Source organism: Pleuronectes platessa, chromosome 4 (genome assembly GCF_947347685.1).
Source record: "Pleuronectes platessa chromosome 4, fPlePla1.1, whole genome shotgun sequence".
NCBI classification, from domain to species: Eukaryota; Metazoa; Chordata; class Actinopteri; order Pleuronectiformes; family Pleuronectidae; genus Pleuronectes; species Pleuronectes platessa.
Genome location: NC_070629.1, coordinates 18,525,967 through 18,544,621, shown reverse-complemented (window position 1 = coordinate 18,544,621; position 18,655 = coordinate 18,525,967). Strand labels below are relative to the sequence as shown.

The following is an 18,655-nucleotide window of genomic DNA, read 5'->3' as shown; positions in this document are numbered from 1 at the left end:
GCCCGGATTATCTACATTGTGAAATCAGTCTGGGATTATGTCATGAGTCAGACGACTGTTAAACAGATTAATTCCACAGAGGAAGTACAGCCAGTTAAGATGAGTTTCGACGCTCAAACAAACCTCCTTGCCAAATACTGTATCTTGAAAATGCAAGTTTAAGTGTATGTTCGAAGAATAGGTGCAGCACTGCACATTTAGGCCCTAAAAAACATCTGAGCCCATGAGTTTACTTTAATCCTTATTCCTTATTCCTTATTCCTTATTCCTATATTCCTTTATTGGTCTCACACACATGCACAAACACTTCATGCATGCTGCTTTTGATCCATCTGAGTGAACACAGCACACAGGACACAACACACACTGTGGGGAGTGGTAGTACTAAGTGTGTGCAGCAGGGGGCGACAGTGTCCCCGAGGAGCTTCCACACTGATCTGATAGAGGAAGAGCCGCTGTGGGTGCAGCTCGTTAGCATAAACGTCGCTGTTAGCAGGCAGCAAGGGACTCGCACCGTGTCATTATACAAACTAGCTTCCGTTAAATAAAACCTGGGACCGGAGCTGTGACCGAAACTCTCCAACGACCGCTTCGCCAAGATGAGCTTCCTGTTGTAAGTAAAGTTAGCAGTTAAGTTAGCTCAGCTGCGGTTAACGTTAGCTTCGCGAACTTCCACCAAGGCAAAAATAGCGTTTAAAGTTAGACACCGTCACAGAAACCAAACCGACGGACTAACGAGCTTGACGTGAACTTGAATCACATTTCCCCACGTTGGGTTTTTTCATCCGTCGTTACAATATGATCAGTCTAACTGATAACCATGACAACCATAACTTTTTAAACTAGTCTAGTTACGTGCTAACCTAGCTAGCCCGGTAGTTAATGCAAGCTCACGGCAAAGCTGCCAACGTTGCTTATATAATCAGTCTATGGTCAGATAAGACTAGACATGTTGATGTTAGTCATCATGTACACCATCGAGTGGTGAAACCTCAGGTACTAATAGACAAGTTTTGTTGTGAAGTGTTGTTTACACTCTCCCTGTTGTCTTTTGCGGTTAGTTGCGGATATGTACGTGACACAGTCACCAATCTGTCCCACTGAAAACATATCAAAACAAGCATAAAGGCTTGACATAATCCTCATGTTGATAGATGGTCACCATAAATCCTTCCTGCTGCTGCCTATTGCACAAACCAGACAGGAAGGATCATCACATGTGGAGGCCGAGGTGCAGGAACTGCTCCCACACAAGCCTATGAAGAAGTCTCACTTGTCTTGTGTCATGTACAGACTGCTGCTAAGCTCCACAGTGTTTGTCTCTTCACAGTGGCAGTCGCTCATCCAAGACCTTCAAGCCCAAGAAGAACATCCCGGAGGGCTCCCACCAGTATGAGCTTCTGAAACACGCTGAGGCCACACTGGGAAGTGGGAACCTGAGGCAGGCAGTCATGCTGCCAGAGGGAGAGGATCTCAATGAGTGGATTGCTGTCAACAGTGAGTGGATGTATAGGGAAAACAAAAAGATAGCATAGTACACAGTCAACTGTTTATTAAAGCCCAACAAGATTAAGATTCGCTTATGAATCACTCAAGTCGTGGTCAGATATGAAATGTCTGGTTAATTGGGTCATGACATTTTCAAAAGTTTCACACATTTGAAGAGTGCAGCAGGACCTGTGCAAAAGCGTGCTAGAGGCAGGTCGTGATGTATAAGTTACACCACTTTGAAAAAAATTGTTTACTGAACATTAATAACAGCTTTTGCCCTTCTCACCAACCTCATTTCATAGTTGGTGTCTTCGTTGTGTCTGTCACATCTTTTTCTTCCTGAGATATTTGTATTCATCCAGTTTTATTTGTTTTTCATGTGTTAGAAATGTTATCAACAACCACTTGTTCACAGTGAAGTATTCCATTATATTCTCACATAATGCGGGGTCCTGGCAGGTAACATTTCAGAAAAATTTCAAGAAAATGTTCAAAACCAGGATTATATACTTGAGAATTCCAAGAAAGAGAGGACATAAAAGATTCTTCAGAGTGAAAAAGCAACTAGTTGCCTGGTTAAGTAAAACCTTTTATGACTGTATAGTATTAGTATCATTGTTGTTAAATGTCATTACTGGAGAACAAAAAATAACAGTTAACAATTCTTTCAGCGGTGGACTTCTTTAACCAGATCAACATGCTCTACGGCACCATCACTGAGTTCTGCACTGAGACCAGCTGCTCTGTGATGTCTGCTGGACCAAGGTATTGGAGCTTCTTTTTGGCTACAGGGCTTCTAATAGGCCATATACATTTTTTTTTACAGAATATATTGTGACATGCCACAGTAGGAAGAACGTAAAAATGGAATTGTGTTTTTAATGCTGCTTTCCTGTCACATGGTCATGGTTTACTGAGAAACTTAAGTAGAACAGCCCCACTGTTAATTTCATAAGTTACACTAGGCTTACTATGACTAGTGTCTGCTGTCAATACACTGCCTGTATTAATATAAATTTACGTCACTGTGCAAATGTGGATTAACTCTGCATCATAAGCACAAGGAACAGTCCGAGTCAATAATCAAAAAACAGCACAATTATACAGAGCTTAAAACAGCTATAAATACCTTGTATTATTAAAAGATTCCCTTACTTTTATACATGATGCAGTACAGTGTCTCTGTAACTGAAGAAATTAAGGATTTAACAGTAACTAATGTTGTGCATGTTAGTTTATTAATGAGTTATCAGAGCTTCACTTTTTACTTGTTATAATGTTTGAAACTGTAATGACTTCTTCTTGACCTCAGAAGCTTACTCTGAATGAAACTTAATTTCTGATCACATCCACTTAGTAATTAAAATCTAATTGAATTTAAAGTAAATTCAGTGGACTATTTTGTTTCCCTTATTTTAAAAATGATTTCGAACTGAGCAGCGACTTTGCAGCCTTAATGTCTATTTCTATTATTATCCATTTTAGTTAAATTACATTTAGTGTAAAACCACCATTATAGAGTGTTGGTGATGGAAAAACTTTAGGTCTGGATTTGGAAATAATGTACTTAAAAGAATCAAGTCGTGGACTCATTTACGGTCCTGGTTAGGGTTAGTTTAAAGTTAGAAGAGAGATGGTCAAAGTAAATGAATTTCAATGACATCATCTGAACGTCACATGAGGAAAACAGGAATTACACTGAGCATGTGGTCGCTGCAGAAGCTGTTTAGTTAGAATCTAGATTCGGCACTTCCTCTATCCCCTCTACAGCCAAGACTGTCTTCAGTCTCTAATCAGGAGGCAGAGACTAGGGTTCACTTCCTGTTGACATATTTGCAAGCAACTAGGCGACTGTAGACACTATTGCATTTCCCCCTTCTGCTGTTTTTTAGCTTATCTGCTACTAAATGATGTTTTCTTAGTACATGTTATAAGTAGGGCTTTTTATATTTGTGTCAGAGTGTCAGTTCATTTCGCTCTCTTTCTGTAGATATGAGTATCACTGGGCTGATGGCACCAACATTAAGAAACCTATCAAATGCTCTGCGCCCAAATACATCGACTACCTGATGACCTGGGTGCAGGATCAGCTGGATGATGAGACGCTGTTCCCCTCCAAGATCGGTGAGTTTTGATTCCGATTGAAGAAGTATTTTTATCTCCAGCAGTTTGACAAACTGTTTCAGTTCAGGCTTTTTGTGGTGATACAGATTGCAGGGTTGAGCGTATGATCTCCACGAATTTCCCAGCAGAAGTTCTCTGTCTGTAAAGCGCAGGGAGAGAGAAACAAACATGGTGTAGTTGCATTGTTGTGCAGAGGTCTAAACCCCTACATGCAGCCATTATATTTAATTTGGATATTGTCTTCCCAAAGGCAAAGTTAGAAAAACTTAGATTGGATTTTCAAAGATTTAAGTTTTCCATCTATGCTTCTTTCCATACTATTTCTTTCTATTTATCTAAAAGTCCCTCTTTCATTTAATATACAGTGTATGTTTGTCTGTGGTGAGTGAAAATCAGCCATTCAGAAGGATCTCTTCATCCTTACTTATGCAACCGGACATTAAACATATCTGTACAGGCTTCATTGCCGTGCATTTAGAGTGCAGTGGGAAAGGATTTCTGTTTCGTTAAGAGGGATCTATTTTGGTTTATTGGATTTGGAAAAAAGCAATGATTGGGCGGTTAATTCGCTGACATTCAGTCCTAATAATGTTTGTCAGTTTCCACGCCTCAGACTGTGTAGGACTTACCAACCATTTCAAACATCACCCATTTTTAGAACAGTGAAGCAGGACAGTCTCCCTACACATACAGACAAAGCAAAGCAGTGTAATGTTATTTTCAGTCTCCTGATTTCAGTCCAGCTGATTATTTGTCTCACATGAAAACCCAATGGACTATAATTGTGCTCCAATGAAGGCTGAAGGCCTCAATTGATATTGCTCTTCTCCTGACATCAGTATTTTCCATCTCCCTCCGACCCACAGGAGTTCCCTTCCCCAAGAACTTCATGTCTGTGGCCAAAACCATCCTGAAGCGTCTGTTCAGGGTTTATGCTCACATCTACCACCAGCATTTTGACTCTGTGATGCAGCTGCAGGAGGAAGCTCATCTCAACACCTCCTTCAAGCATTTCATTTTCTTTGTTCAGGTGATTATCCAGCTACAAGACCTCATGCAGACCAGGAATTAATATCCATCCTGAGTGATCCGACCACAAGTGGTTTGCACAAAGTACAGTTCTGAATGTGTAATGAATGCGCCCTGAGATCAGATCCCTCAGACCACATTAGGAGATGTTCTGGCATGTGGCCACATTCTCTTCGATGTGTGAACACATATCTGTCCTGGGCCACACGTGAAAGACCTCCTACTCAGCTGACCTCCTCTGACCAGCTCCAGTTTCACATTGAATCAAACATAATTCCACGCTTCTCAGTGACCATACGTTGAGTTGTTTGTGGTCAGCACCACGATATTCACACCAAATAATGATTCATACTTTTCTTAGATTGGCAAAATCATTTTTCATAGCCGCTGTGCATTCATACATTATCTTTCTCTTGCTTGTCCGACAAAGACAGACCGACACACACACACTTACTGACACACAAACTGTCATCGGACTCATCTGTAATTTCAGACTGGGTAAAAATAAATCTGTTCTTTGCGAACACAAATGATGGATGTGATGATTTGCATATAGATCAGGGAAGTGAGATCCGATCACATGAGACTCATTCATGATGTCTTTTAATGCCAGGCGTTAACAGACCAAATTACCGCTGACCACTTGTGATCAAATCTCTCCAGACAGATGTTGATACCAGGTCTGAAAAGGGCCCAACACCCATTCAGACCTGGGTTTAACATGCGTCTCGGATGATTTAATTACAAGTGATGTTCATAGATGGCAATAAAATGTGTCCCTACATGCTTTCTGAGTGACCACTCTCACATGAGGGTCACTTCTTTTTGCAAACACCAAATTCAGCCTTATCCAATCTAAATGATGACAGATGTGTCCATTGTCCTGTGTGTGTTTTTGTGTGTGTCTATAATTGGGAGAGAGAGAGAGGCAGAGAGAGATAGGGGGGCAAGGAGGGGTTAAGTGAATCACTAAGATTTAATTAAAACAGTTAAAAGAGAGAATCATTTTTTTGCAGTAAATGTTGACATAGTAGAGATGGCCACAAAACGATTCAAGGCATGGTAAACACCAACTGAACACTCTCTGAATAGTTTTAGCTCCCTATGACACTGAGGTCACTTGTGGAGGCCAGCTGAGCTGGCTGTCCTTTGCCCCTTAACGTGACCCCGACTGCTTTTTGTGTGTTTTCGAAGGTGATCTGAGAATGATAGAGTGTGTTGACACTTGTATAAATAACTTTTGTTTTTCGACCTCTAGGAGTTCAACCTTATTGACAGGCGAGAGCTCGCCCCCCTGCAGGACTTGATTGAGAAGCTTGGATCCAAGGACAGATAGACATTTCATCACATACAGTATCTCTCCTTTTTTTTTTCAAGTGTTTCCTTTTTTCCTTTGTTTGTCTTTGTGACCTCTGCTACCTCTACAACTTCTTGTCTCAGTTCTAACAATCTGTGCCTTCTTTTCATCTCCTCATTGTTAGTAATGTATTTCTCCTTTTATTCCCTCAGTTTTCTTTCATGCTGTCTTTTAGCTTTTTTTCAATTTTCGCCACTCTAGATCATGAATAGTGCAGTGTAGAAATACATTTTTCACAGGACTGTGTGGTTAGCAACTCATTAAGGGACACTTACAGAATTTTACATTGGACCAAGGACATTTTGGAAGTGAAAGTGAAAACCAGTTCCGTCAGAGGTGTTTTGATTGTCTAGTTATTTAGGTAATTTTCTTTTTTTATTGACTTTTAGCTATTATTGTAATTACCTTGACTGACCAAATATCACAATATTAGATTTTTTTTAATGTCTGTCATAAAAGAAAGCAAGAGAAGTAGTGACATGAAACAAGTCTTGAGGATTTTTAGTCAATTAAAGTGTGTAGAACGTATTTTGAGTCCAACTTGAAGGCAGACAAAAAAAGAAGTGATGAATATTGTATAGCTCTGTGTCACCAGCTGGTTGACAGCTGATATCCCATGTACAGTGGAGTCCAAAAGTCTGCGACCACTTGAATGGGAAGGTTTTCTTAGACTTTCAGACCCTACTGTGTGTTTACATGCTTCCGATTTTGATGCTTAGTTATGACACAGTAATGTGTGAAAGTTTGTGCGTTTAATCTTGCCCCACAAAAAACTCCATTATCGATTGCAAAATACTGCATTATTTCAGTTTGGTCATGCAATATTGTGTTTTGCACATTTCTTCAGCTATTTTCTTAATTAAAGTAGTTAAATGCCAGATTTAGTGCTTATAGTAATATTTTGTATTTGCTACTTATGATCATTAGCCACTTAAAGCTTATATAACGACTCTATAAAGGAGTTCTATGGTAGAAATCATCAACATCTAAAATAGTCTAATGTGAATTTTTGGTTTTACAGTCATTTAAGTTCATTTCTGTAGTGCCGATTAATTGTGGAACTCTTAATGTTTGTTCTTCCAATGCTGGTACTAATATATATATATATATATTTTCTCCTGGATTCAAAAATGGAGCAATATCTATTGCACCTGTGAACGGTAAGGATGAGTAACCTGAGATGTGTGTAGTTTTTTGACAGATGCCTTATTAGTCTTGGTGCATGTATCCTGGTAATTTCCTCTGCTTCTCTCAGGCTACAACAGCGGGCCTGTTTGTACTGTCATCCTCTTTAAAAGCCGATGCAGCTAATATTTCTGATGAATGTTCTTTTTTTGCTCAGTTTGAGCAAGGAAATTAGTCCATAATCTTCCTCATGTTGGACATAAATTATTATGAGACAATCATATAACCAATTAAGAGCTGTTAGATAACTTAAATGCATCACCAGGAACCAACAAATGTGATGAGGTGCAGTAGAGTGTTGATTTAATTTGAAAAAAAATTGCTTAATTCTCGTCTAAGTGTGATTTATCCACTCTTTGCCCCCCAAGTTCCTTGATTTGAATATTTAAAAAATCAAGCCAGCATCCATTAGGTTACTCATCCACGGGCATATTATTTTATTTGCAAGACCGATTTATTTGACAGATTCTATATTAATATACAATTCGTCCTTTCTTTCAATTAAATCACATGTTTTTGAAATGTATTGCTTTTTTCCCTCACACTTTGTTTTTAAACGTTTGGCACAGAGTTACATTTCATATAACGTTGTAATACAAATTGTTTTTCAAATGAGGAACAAGGGCTTTGAAATGAATTAAAGTTTTATATATATTTTCAATAATGGTCCAATCATTGGGTGGTCATTTTGACTGGAAGGACGTGTGAGAATTTTTGCATTGCGTCCACCCCTCCCCCCATCCCCCAAAAAACATTTCTGTAAATAGTATCAGTGTTTTGTCTGAACAAAACTGTGCCTTACAAAAATGAAAATGTCTTACATTGACAGTATTGGTAGAACAAAAACTAAATAAACGCTGAGAGGACAATGTTGTGTTGATTTTTCATTTTGTGTGCATTGAATGTCTGGAAGATTGTGCAGACTGATATTTATGCATTGGATCTACAGTAAAGTACTGATTCATACTGTTCCTTCATTTGTGTTGTTAAAGCGGCCTTGAGTTATTATTATTCTTTCATTTAATTATTTTTGCAAACAAATTACCTTTAACTTAATTTAGAAGTTTTGAAAATGGTACGTATATTATCATTATATATTTATTAAACACTGAATTTCAGATGTATGTTTAGTACACAATGATTGCACAAATGTGAAATAGTCCTTGAACTGCATATTCAGGTCCCACCTGTATTCATAGAAAACGTATATTGATAGTTTCTGTAGTACTCAAATTTATTTATAACTAATATATATATTTGTATACATTTATCACAATAATAAAGGACTTTTAAATATCACATATCGGGTCCAAGTTAAAGCGGTGGTATCACCCGGAGCCTTTTTACGAGCACACACTGAATATTCAACCAATACAATTCCAGCCTGGTGATATTTGGAAAATGAGTGCCCCGAGTTTTGACTTGCAGTGACTTTTAACCCTTAACCTCTTTCTTGTGTCCTCCCCGTAGCGACCCCCGCCACCACCCCTTGATTTAGCGCGTTCAGCTCAGATGCAGGATAATAAACTGTTTTAGGTTCCGACTCGATTGTTCCAATGTTGAAGGTGTCGTAGTGGGATCTACGTAGACCGCCTGCGAGACGTCGCCCGGGACACACTTCTAGGTCCGTGTGCACAGGGCAAGGAGGAAATACCGAAGTATTTTTTTTTTTCGGGCTAGCGTCAAATTGTTAGTGGTCCGCTACGAGTTTCACTTTAGTGTCATATACCGAGAGGAATCACCTGATACACGGTGAGCTGTCTTCATCCTGCCTGCAGCGAGACCAGAACCCCGTCGCTACGTTAGCTTCCCGGCGCTGTTGCCACTTAATAACATAAAGTTAAAGTTAGCTAGCATCAAGTTAGCGGCGCTACGTGGTGGTTGATGTGCCGCGGATCTGATGCTAAGCTACAAGGCTAGCTGAGGCCAACAAGTCGGACATCGTCCAGCATCGCTGAGGCGGCTCGAGATGCTTGCCGATTAAAGTTAAACGGGGATTTCCTTGCTAGTCCGAGCTAGCACTGTCAGCTAACGTTAGCTACCTGCCTGGATACACGGTAAGAGAACCGGAAGAGCTGTCAGTTTCATTTGCTTACGACAGTGATAGCTACATGTACTCTTTACACCAACACTGGTGTTCACGGTGATTTATGATGATCATTTATAAGATAGCTCGGTTAACACGAGTTGAATGGACTTAACGCATCGTAACTAGCCTCTTATGAATCAATCGGTCTTGAATTCCTTTTCTGTCGCTACGAACCAACGATGTTTACCTTTTGTGAGCAGTAAACATAACAATAACAGATCGATCTAACGCGACTCTTTGTCCTCAGGCTTCGGTCCAGCCATGGCAGATGAAAATACACAGTTCTGCGGCAATTGGTAAGTAACAATAAATGGCATGAAGGGATAGAAGTGTTTGTTATTGTGATGAAAACGGGTTTATCGTCTTTTTTTTCTAGCAAACACGACATTCCAGAGGGTAATTTCACCACCCATGAGATCCACTGTCAGAGGAACATCGCCCTGTGTGGGGTGTGTCAGGAGCCAGTGCCCAGGGCTGACCTGCAGGATCACATGCAGCAGGAACATACACAGGTAACATCTGAACACAAATACTGCACACTTCAACATGATGGGTGAAGCAGGAGCTACTTTATAGGGTTTGCTGAAAGCCTCAAGCTGGAAAAATGTGATAATCCACTGAGTCTGTAGCCAAACAATGAAATAATAATTAAACCTTTGGCTTTTGTGAGTTTTACGTCTCACAAATACATTTTCCAGGTTTGAAAGCCAAAGTTATTTGTGTCAACAGGGTTAATATCTTGCGGGGAGACTGTCTTATAACGATGATCAGGACACCTCATTGTGCCACATTGCAGATTGAACAAACCATGTTTTTTTGCACAAACTAATGTATTTTCAGTAATTACCAATGCTTTAAGCAGTCTTCTCTTACATATAGTAACTGTATGCTCCCTAATGTAGCGTCAGCGAAACTGAAACTGAATCTCTCTCTAAGATAATTTTCTCTTTCATTTTTAGATTACATGCAAGTGCGGTTTGAAGATTGAGAAGAATCGTTTTGACGTTCACCAGGTATTGAAGAAATGTTGCCTTGCCTGTGTATATGTTATTGAATAATCATGGTTAAATCATTTGAATGTGCTTCTCTCTGTTTTGTGTCTCCTTCAGAGCTCTGAGTGTTCTCAGCGACTTGTCCCGTGCCAATTCTGTGAACTGGAGCTCGTTTCCAGTCAGTCCAAAGAGCATGAAGATTATTGCGGCACGCGCACAGAGCCCTGCCCAAACTGCAAGTGCAATATAATGTTGAGGGAGCAAGCTGTGCATCCAGTCTTATGTGGGAGCCTCACACCGCCCCAAGAGAGGAACAACAGCAGCAGGATGAGTCGCAGTCCACTTGAGCCGCCGTCCCAAGGGACATGGTTTGAAGCCCACTCCATCCGAAACATCATAAAAGCCCAAGAAAAAGGCTCCAAGAATAACAACGTCAGTGCGGCAGAACAACACGCCTTTCCCCGTATGTTTGATCCCAGTGCGCATAACCTTACGAGGGGACCTCAAAGCACAGACGACTGGGAGGATGCTTCACAGAGAAACACATTCAGTCACTGTGAGTTCCACTGACCCATCCATTATTCAGTTTTCTGTTTACATCTAGTAACATCCCCCATAAAATATTGGTGAAGCTGGTTAGAATGAATATTTAAAGCTTGCTTTGTTTACATTCATCTGCTGTTGCTGGCTGTAATCTATCCTGCCATTGAGGGTGCAGTGTTACACTTTGCATGTTATTTTTATCCACCAATGGAATAGCACACACCAGCAGCATGTATGGTGTCGTGTCATCTGCGGCCGTGTGTGTGTGTGTGTGTGTGTGTGTGTGTGTGTGTGTGTGTGTGTGTGTGTGTGTGTGTGTGTGTGTGTGTGTGTGTGTGTGTGTGTGTGTGTGTGTGTGTGTGTGTGTGTGTGTGTGTGTGTGTGTGTGTGTGTGTGTGTGTGTGTTTCGATATCAATAGTGTAGTACATATTATAACTGTCCTTATTGATTTAGAGAGATGGCTCAGTATAGGGTCATCCTAACCTTTGAATGTTTTGCCTTACCAGCAATGCCGACCTTTTTCAAACACAATGTTCTTTACATTTTTCTTAGTGATGGGGCAGACAGCTTTTCAGAATAGCAGCTCCACGTGGCACCATGTTGATCAGACACGTGACGAGGACTCATCAGGCCTGGACTACATGTTGGCTCTCAGCCTGCAGAGTGATGGAGAGTCAGTGGCCGGAGGTATAGACAGCAACCTGTGGAGTGATATCTGGGATCACAAGACATCTAACACCTCGGTGAACTCTGCACTGTCTCTGCCCAACAACAACTACCCGCACTTCACTACAGCGACGAGCACAAGTACAGTACAGGACCATGATCAAACAGGTAAATGAGCGTTGATTTAAAACATTTTGAAGTTGTTCTTTTGTCACACTATTAATGGTTTTAAATATTTGTTTTATAGATGCCATGCTGCCTTGTGAGTTTTGTGAGGAGCTGTTTCGAGAGGAGGACCTCATTTTGCATCAGGTGTGAGATGGAACTTTAATCTTTCAGTTGCTCCATTGACAAACAGAATCTCTGAATTTAATGAGCACTAATTTAGTTGTTTTTTTTACCTTCATATTCACCTGTACTTAAAAGTTGTTTTAATTACTGCAAAAAGACTGATTTGAATCTTCTATTGTAATGGGGACAGCTCAGAAAATATTCTGAGTAAAGTGAAGGCGAAAATTTGCTCCTGATCGTCTTCTAGAGGAGTTGAAGTACAGAAAAAGTAATACAATGACCACAATAATTAGTTTGTTGAATGTTTAAATTTGTCTTTTTGTGGTTCCCATTGACATTTGCATGTCTGTAGGAGGCCAATGACTAAAAGAGAGTGCATATTGATTAGTTGTTAATTGTTAGTCATATCATATGCTCCAGGACAACTGTGGAAATGTTAAACAAACAATGACCTCATTGTGTCTTTGTGTACATATTCAAGTAAATAATGTTTAAAGAACACTTGCCCAGCTGACTCACTCCAAGTTACATAACTGTAGATTATTAGGGCGAACAGTTTGTAATGGTATGTCAGTGCAACAAAAAAGCATTACAAGGGCGGTGTATACACCCTAATCAGGCAATGCACATTTATTATATAATAAATGCCCTTCATTATGACGTCATTTATACCATATGATGACAAATGAATATCTATTTATGCTGTAGATTGTTTCACTAATGTCATTAGTAGCAAAAAACAGTGTCACCATGTTTTTGGGCTTGCCGCCTTTTCCTGTCTGAACATGTGTCTCTCTTTTCCATCTCAGAGGAACACAATCACTCGATCTCAAGCAGAGTTAACCTATCTTACAACTTTATGCGCTCTCCCTCTTCTTTGTTTCAGACTGGCTGCAGCCCCGCCTCCGCTTTTGCATCTTTCAGCAAGCATCCCACCTCTCCGCCCAAAGAGGATAGGATGAGCAGGAATGCCTCTGGGCTGATTCACAGCCACCCTAACTCGCTCGCCTCAAACATCCCCACTTTCCCTCGGTCCATCTCCCCTGCCTCTTACAGCCCTCCAGCCAGTCCACTAGAGGGCGATGTGGTTATTCCATGTGAATTCTGTGGCGTTGTTCTGGAGGAGGCTATCGTTTTTCACCATCAGGTATGTTGCTGGTGGCACAATATCAAACATTCAAGAGCAGGAAGAAATTACACAGTCATCATCTAAAATGCTCATGTTTTGTGATATTCGTGTGTGTTTTTTTTCCCTCCAGGACAAATGTGACATGCGCCCTCAAACTTCTCATCCACTGAATAATATAACGAAAGCCTCCATCAGAAAACCACTGAGCCCTGATAAATACGCCTTTGGGCAGACGTCTCCAGATCAGAGAGAAAAGCACCAAGGTAATTTACAAAATGTATCCAGAATAGTGAAACATTACAGAACTATAGAGTGTTTTTTACTTATTTATCTTATGTGAACACCGTGTGTACTTTAAACTGTGGTGATGAGTCTCCAGTTGCAGCAGGAAATAACTTTTCAATGTTTAGGAACCAAAAAAGGATTTAAGGTTTCAAACCATTAGCCTTGTTCCAGAGCTCCCAATTGCCGTCGGCTTTTCAAACACTTTAAAGTGATGAAGAGTCTTTAGTAATCAGTGCATCAAATCAAATGAATGGGGATTCAGTTTCATAGTCAGTCTAGCTAAATATTTATAGACAATTGCCTTGCAAGAAATTCTAATGAATCCTACCCTTGGAAATCTGAAACTTATAGTAGACTGTGACATGACAGTTTTGTTTTGCCTGATATTGTAAAATTATCATGAAAATGTGTGTGTAATACTTTTATTTTTGTGTGTGTAACAAATAAGCATCCGGTTTAAAACCTCGATCTGTGAAGACGTCACATGTTTGCAAAGGGATTTATGTGAATTGGATTACATTAACTTCTAGAGGGTCTGTAGATACGTGTGTAGGGTATTTTATGGTCCTCTATGGTCTGTCTGTGTTTTTTGTTTTATGTACTTAATTTATATGCTGTCAACATACAGCTGACTTCCTGGCTGAGGACTTCGGATTCGGCCGAGATGCCGCACCGGGAAACCAACCAAGGGATTGGCAGAGAGGCTACATCGGACTGCCGAGTCAAAGCAAAGCGTCCAACAGTGAAGCTTTAGTGCAGAACCGACCTTGGCAGAGCAGGGAAGCAGAAGGGGCTCAATCATCAACTTTCTGTGACTCGGACCCTTCAGCCTCGAGATCTTTTAAGGGGTAAAAACCTTATCATATCCTTTTAGAGACACATTTTAAAAATTGAATTTGAATTACTTTAGTTCTACCTGACTCAATAGACCTACTTGATCAAATAATGTTCTTTTATAATTACATTGTTTAACTTGTTAATTATATAATTTGGTTTTGTCCACCAGACCTCATCTTCCAGAAAATAACGAAGGGCAAGGCAGCAGAAGCAATCCAGGGACAAAGGTAATGAATGGAACACATAAGTTAATATCTAGACAAACCAAAGCAAGACTCCTCTGCTTCTACCTGACCTAACAGAAAAACAGAAAAACAGAAAAATAGAGCCTGATTTTGCATCATGAAGGTGGTGACAATGGCAGCACTTTAACTTTTCAAATGGTAATGTCCGAGTTTCCACAGGGTTTAAAGTCTAAAACTCAATCATCTGAATAGCTACTGTCGCTGCCTGTAGTTTGAGAGATATTGTCACATTTTGAGGGTTATTCTCCACCAGGTTACTTCATCTTATCTTCAACTATAGGGAAGTGTTAGTAAATCTGGGACTCCGATAATTCTACATATATCCTGTTTGTTACTTAAGTATTAGATTTCATTCATTATGGTCTCAAAATGTATTTAATTCAACTGGTTACCACCTCCTGAAACCCTGAATGTGCAACCATGAGGGTTGGCTGTATGGGAAAGAAGGTTTATTTTTCAGGAGAAATACACACACACAAGTTTATAAAGTATATTCATCTACTTCCTTGAGAATATAAGGTTGCTGAGGATAGGTGCATAGAAACTGCAGTGCAGATCTTTAAATAAACAGCTATTGCCTGGTCATTTAAGGAAAACTCTCCTGGGACACAAAGCTGAAGTTTATATTTCTGTACCACTGGATGTACTTTCTTCACAGAATGATTTAAAGGGAACATATTATGCCCATTTCACCATATTTGATATGGTTCCTTGGGGTCTTAATGAAATGTCTGTAACATTTTTTGGTAAAAATACCACAAGGATCATTTAAAACAGCACCTTTTTACTCTGTCTAAAACAGCCCTCCTGAGATCAAGCTGTTTTGAGGCCCCCGCCCCCCTCATCTTACCCCACCCCCTTTCACCCCTCTCATCCCTCCCCCTTATCACCCCTCCCCCCTCTCATGGAGGTGTAGGACATAACGTTTTTTACCTCCATTAATTAGCCTGTGTGTTTGAATGTGTTCTCACTACAGAATGCATTCAACATCTATAGGGCAGATTATGGGCCTTTATGTCTAAGAGGAATAGAGCAGTAAGTTTTGTTTTTTTTATGCATGAGATATCAGTCATTTCTGCAACACGGAGACACAATCAATGACATGACGAAGTAACTGAGGGTAAACCAACCTGTACTTTTGTAGTGAGGTCGCAGTGTTTTCATAGAAAGCTGCGTTCCATGTGTGCTCATCTTTGGTGGGTCCGTCTGGCATGCTACGTGATGTAGCCTAGCACCGTGAACAGATGTGCTTGCCTGAACACCAAAAGCAGCAATGTTATTCATGTTTGTACTACTGTCATGCATACAAGGATACAAGGGCACATTTCCCCAACTAGGGCTGGTGATGAATAATCGTTCTAGTCCCGCACATTATGACAACAACATCCTCCGGTATCTTGAACAGCAGCAGCTGTAGCTGGAAGTTAGGTTCGTGAGTGTTGTGCTCTCCACGCTCTTTCCCTCCGTCCGCTCGCGTGTCCTCCCTGGTGTACTGTGCCGCCGATTTTTTCCCACGGCAGCACTGGGCTGGAAGTTAGCTACAGCGCCAGTAGCAACCTTAGCAGCTACTGACGGCCGGCGCAGCTACTGACGGCCGGCGCAGCTACTGACGGCCGGCGCAGCCACTGACGGCCGGCGGCCGCGGCAGCTACGGCCGGCCAATGGCCGTGGCAGCTACTGGCGGCCGGCCGGCGGCCGCGGCAGCTACGGACGGCCGGCAACCGTGGCAGCTACTGACGGCCGGCGCAGCTACTGGCGGCCGGCGGGCGCAGCTAACTTCCAGCTACAGCAGCTACTAGGCACACACCAGCGGAGTGGGGGAAAGCGCGTGGAGAGCACAACACTCATGAACCTGCCGTCTTCTCGCTAAGACTCGCCAGCCGTCCTCGATTAATTGTTCAATAACGTTATTAACAGTCGAATATGAAAACTCCTGTAAAGTCTCTCCCTATCCCCCACCACTACATACTAGCCCCCCACCCCCTCACACACGGCACAACATGCTAACGGCACTAGCCTCCACACAAAATGTCTAAAAGAAGCAAATACCAGAATTATTTAAAAAAAATACTTACATTTCCCTCGTTTTCAGTATTGCGATAGAAAGATGGCACCGACCCCTCTTTCAATAACAACCTTTTAGAGAATCCAGCGTTATATTGGCCCAGGTTGATAAAAAAGTCTGATTCAAAGTGGTGGCAGGAACGTTGCCATCATATATGAACTCAATCCATCTCAATCTTGTGTCTTCTGAAGCTGGAGTCACATGAAGACATGTTTGCAGCCGACCACCGATTCATGCTGCTGTTAGCTTATCCAAGTGTTTCCAAGGCTTGCAAGAATGAAATGGCGGACACCGGTGGACCGAGCTTCTATAAAGTGGGAGGGTCCATCTAGGGGTGGGTCGAGTGGTAGTGGGGGAGTGCATAGAGCTATGGGGGAATGTACTAAATGGGCATTTTTCGACTATGACGTCTATTTCGGGGGAAATTCCATTGGACGCACTTTAGCACATAGTTTCTGAAATAGAGGAACCACAACAAATCGCGGGAGTGATTTTTTTTCCAGAGTTTTTGGGACGGTAGACATGCCAGATACCCAAACTAATGTGTAGAAGGTCTACAAAAGTGGAATTTTCATAGTGTCAATTCTGCTTAGGGCAGATTTTCCCAACCTATATTTTTTCCATCTGTTAAATGATTTCTTTTCCATCTGCAGTGGCCCAAGAAGCAGAATGAAGAGCAGCGGGACGAGTGAGAGCAGGAGCATGCGGAGAAAGAGTAAAACCAAATCTCCTACTCTGTTTTCCGTGAATCTCTTTGCACACTTGTGAAAATCAAACATATGTATCTGATAAGTGCCTGTGTGAGTACTGGTATCATGTAGTTTTATTAAAGTCTGAGTAAGCAATTTGGTTTTTATTCACGCATATTCTGCTTTATTTCCAAATTTCCTTCAAATGTTTGTATGTCTAACAATAAGCTAAACTTAATTTTACCCACAGTAAACTTTGATTTGATTTTAACTGTACAACGTCATGGCTCTACGAACACAGAGGACATCCAACACAGTCACACGACTTTGTGGGTTTGACTTAATCTTGACTTTGTTACTTCAGCCAAGGACATGTTGTTTCCACCCGTGTTGGCCTGTTCTCTGGGCATTTCTCTGTGTTCCTGTTGCCGTCTGCATCTCTTTGTAACCTGAAGCACTTTGATAGATTATTTTGTTTAAAAAGGGCTTACGGAACCGATTTGATAAAAATATGCATCTTTGACCAAGAAAAAAACATTAACTGTATTATTTAACAATTTTTTTTTATATTGAGAAAGACTTGTCTTTAATACTTTTCAGTCATATTTTAAATCATATCTGTAGAACTGTAGGCGTTGTGTTATGATGATTGGCTTATGAAGCAATGTATCCTGTCCCACCTTCTTTTAAGTAGCCTGTATAAATGTTGTGTGTTGTTCCTTTAATTATGATTTCAGATTAATAATATGTGTTTTATTCGTCCTCTCTAGAAAGACGTATCAAATAGGCAACATTGTGCCATTGACAGTTCAGTCTGCAAGCTTCCCCTCTAATGAAAGACAGCATCAGAGTTAAATGACATCTGATCGAGTAGAGAGCAGCAACTAATCAGTGAAATCATCTGGTGGGGGTTGGCTATTGAATGAAATGACGAGCTGACCTGTTAAAGAACAACTGTCCTCTCTTTGTCTTGTACGGATATTAAATGTTTTAATAATGTCGTTCATGGCTCCAGTTTTTTTATTCTGTTGTGTCTCCTTCATGCCTCTACAGTTTTTGTGTTATTGTTTTCAAATTCCCATATTTATAATCACATCACCACTCGATGAGCTTCTCCTTTCTCATCTGCTAACTTTCATATGCAGTGATGAAGGCAGCAGGAAATAAGGTTTTACAACAGGGCAGTATTTTGATGTATTTGTTGTGGCAACATAAAAGCATAGACACGATTCCTGTCACACCAGGAGCCAGCATAGGTTTTGTTGTGACAATGGAAAAAGGAATTTTTTTCCTCTATCAACATGTACTTGCTGATTGTGGGAACTTTTGGGCTTCTCTCTCTCATATTGTAAGGTCTCGACTTTACTCTGTGAAGTGCCTAAGGATAATGTTGGTGTGATTGGTACCAAATTAGAATTGATTCCAACAGTTCCCTTATGAAGCCATATTTAAATTCACTAGACACAGCTTTAGATCTAGATCTGCATAAAATTGCTCACACATTAATATCAGTTACCCAAACATGCCTGCTTCTTTCTCATTGAGATGCACGAATCATGACGTCAGAGGACATTCCAGTAACTTCAACTTTTTGTCCCCGTAAAGTGTAGTTTGAGGTACACACACACACACACACA

General features: G+C 40.8%; 2 protein-coding genes and 1 long non-coding RNA gene across 4 annotated transcripts; 2 read left to right on the top strand and 1 right to left on the bottom strand.

The window, feature by feature from the left end:
* Positions 1 to 421: 421 nt before the first annotated feature.
* mob1a (MOB kinase activator 1A) lies at positions 422 to 8,055 on the top strand. The gene is made up of 6 exons (XM_053420364.1): positions 422 to 613; positions 1,331 to 1,497; positions 2,163 to 2,256; positions 3,482 to 3,615; positions 4,482 to 4,645; positions 5,903 to 8,055. Exons 1-6 carry the CDS (start codon positions 600 to 602, stop codon positions 5,978 to 5,980), a joined length of 651 nt encoding a protein of 216 aa, XP_053276339.1. The 5' UTR covers positions 422 to 599; the 3' UTR covers positions 5,981 to 8,055.
* On the bottom strand, positions 1,538 to 16,869 carry LOC128438024 (uncharacterized). Its single transcript, XR_008338281.1, has 3 exons — positions 16,340 to 16,869; positions 15,395 to 15,518; positions 1,538 to 3,754 (listed from the first exon to the last, which is right to left on the bottom strand). It is a non-coding gene; the product is annotated as an uncharacterized LOC128438024 (long non-coding RNA).
* On the top strand, positions 8,640 to 18,019 carry trafd1 (TRAF-type zinc finger domain containing 1). 2 transcript variants are annotated; one of them, XM_053420363.1, is made up of 12 exons: positions 8,640 to 8,938; positions 9,523 to 9,571; positions 9,652 to 9,787; positions 10,235 to 10,288; positions 10,385 to 10,823; positions 11,364 to 11,645; positions 11,725 to 11,789; positions 12,655 to 12,915; positions 13,028 to 13,160; positions 13,811 to 14,030; positions 14,189 to 14,246; positions 16,983 to 18,019. In XM_053420363.1, exons 2-12 carry the CDS (start codon positions 9,537 to 9,539, stop codon positions 17,019 to 17,021), a joined length of 1,722 nt encoding a protein of 573 aa, XP_053276338.1. In that variant the 5' UTR covers positions 8,640 to 8,938; positions 9,523 to 9,536; the 3' UTR covers positions 17,022 to 18,019. The 2 variants fall into 2 exon arrangements, with proteins under 2 accessions (XP_053276338.1, XP_053276337.1); XM_053420362.1 differs by having other exon boundaries at positions 8,641 to 9,243.
* The last annotated feature ends 636 nt before the right edge of the window (positions 18,020 to 18,655 follow it).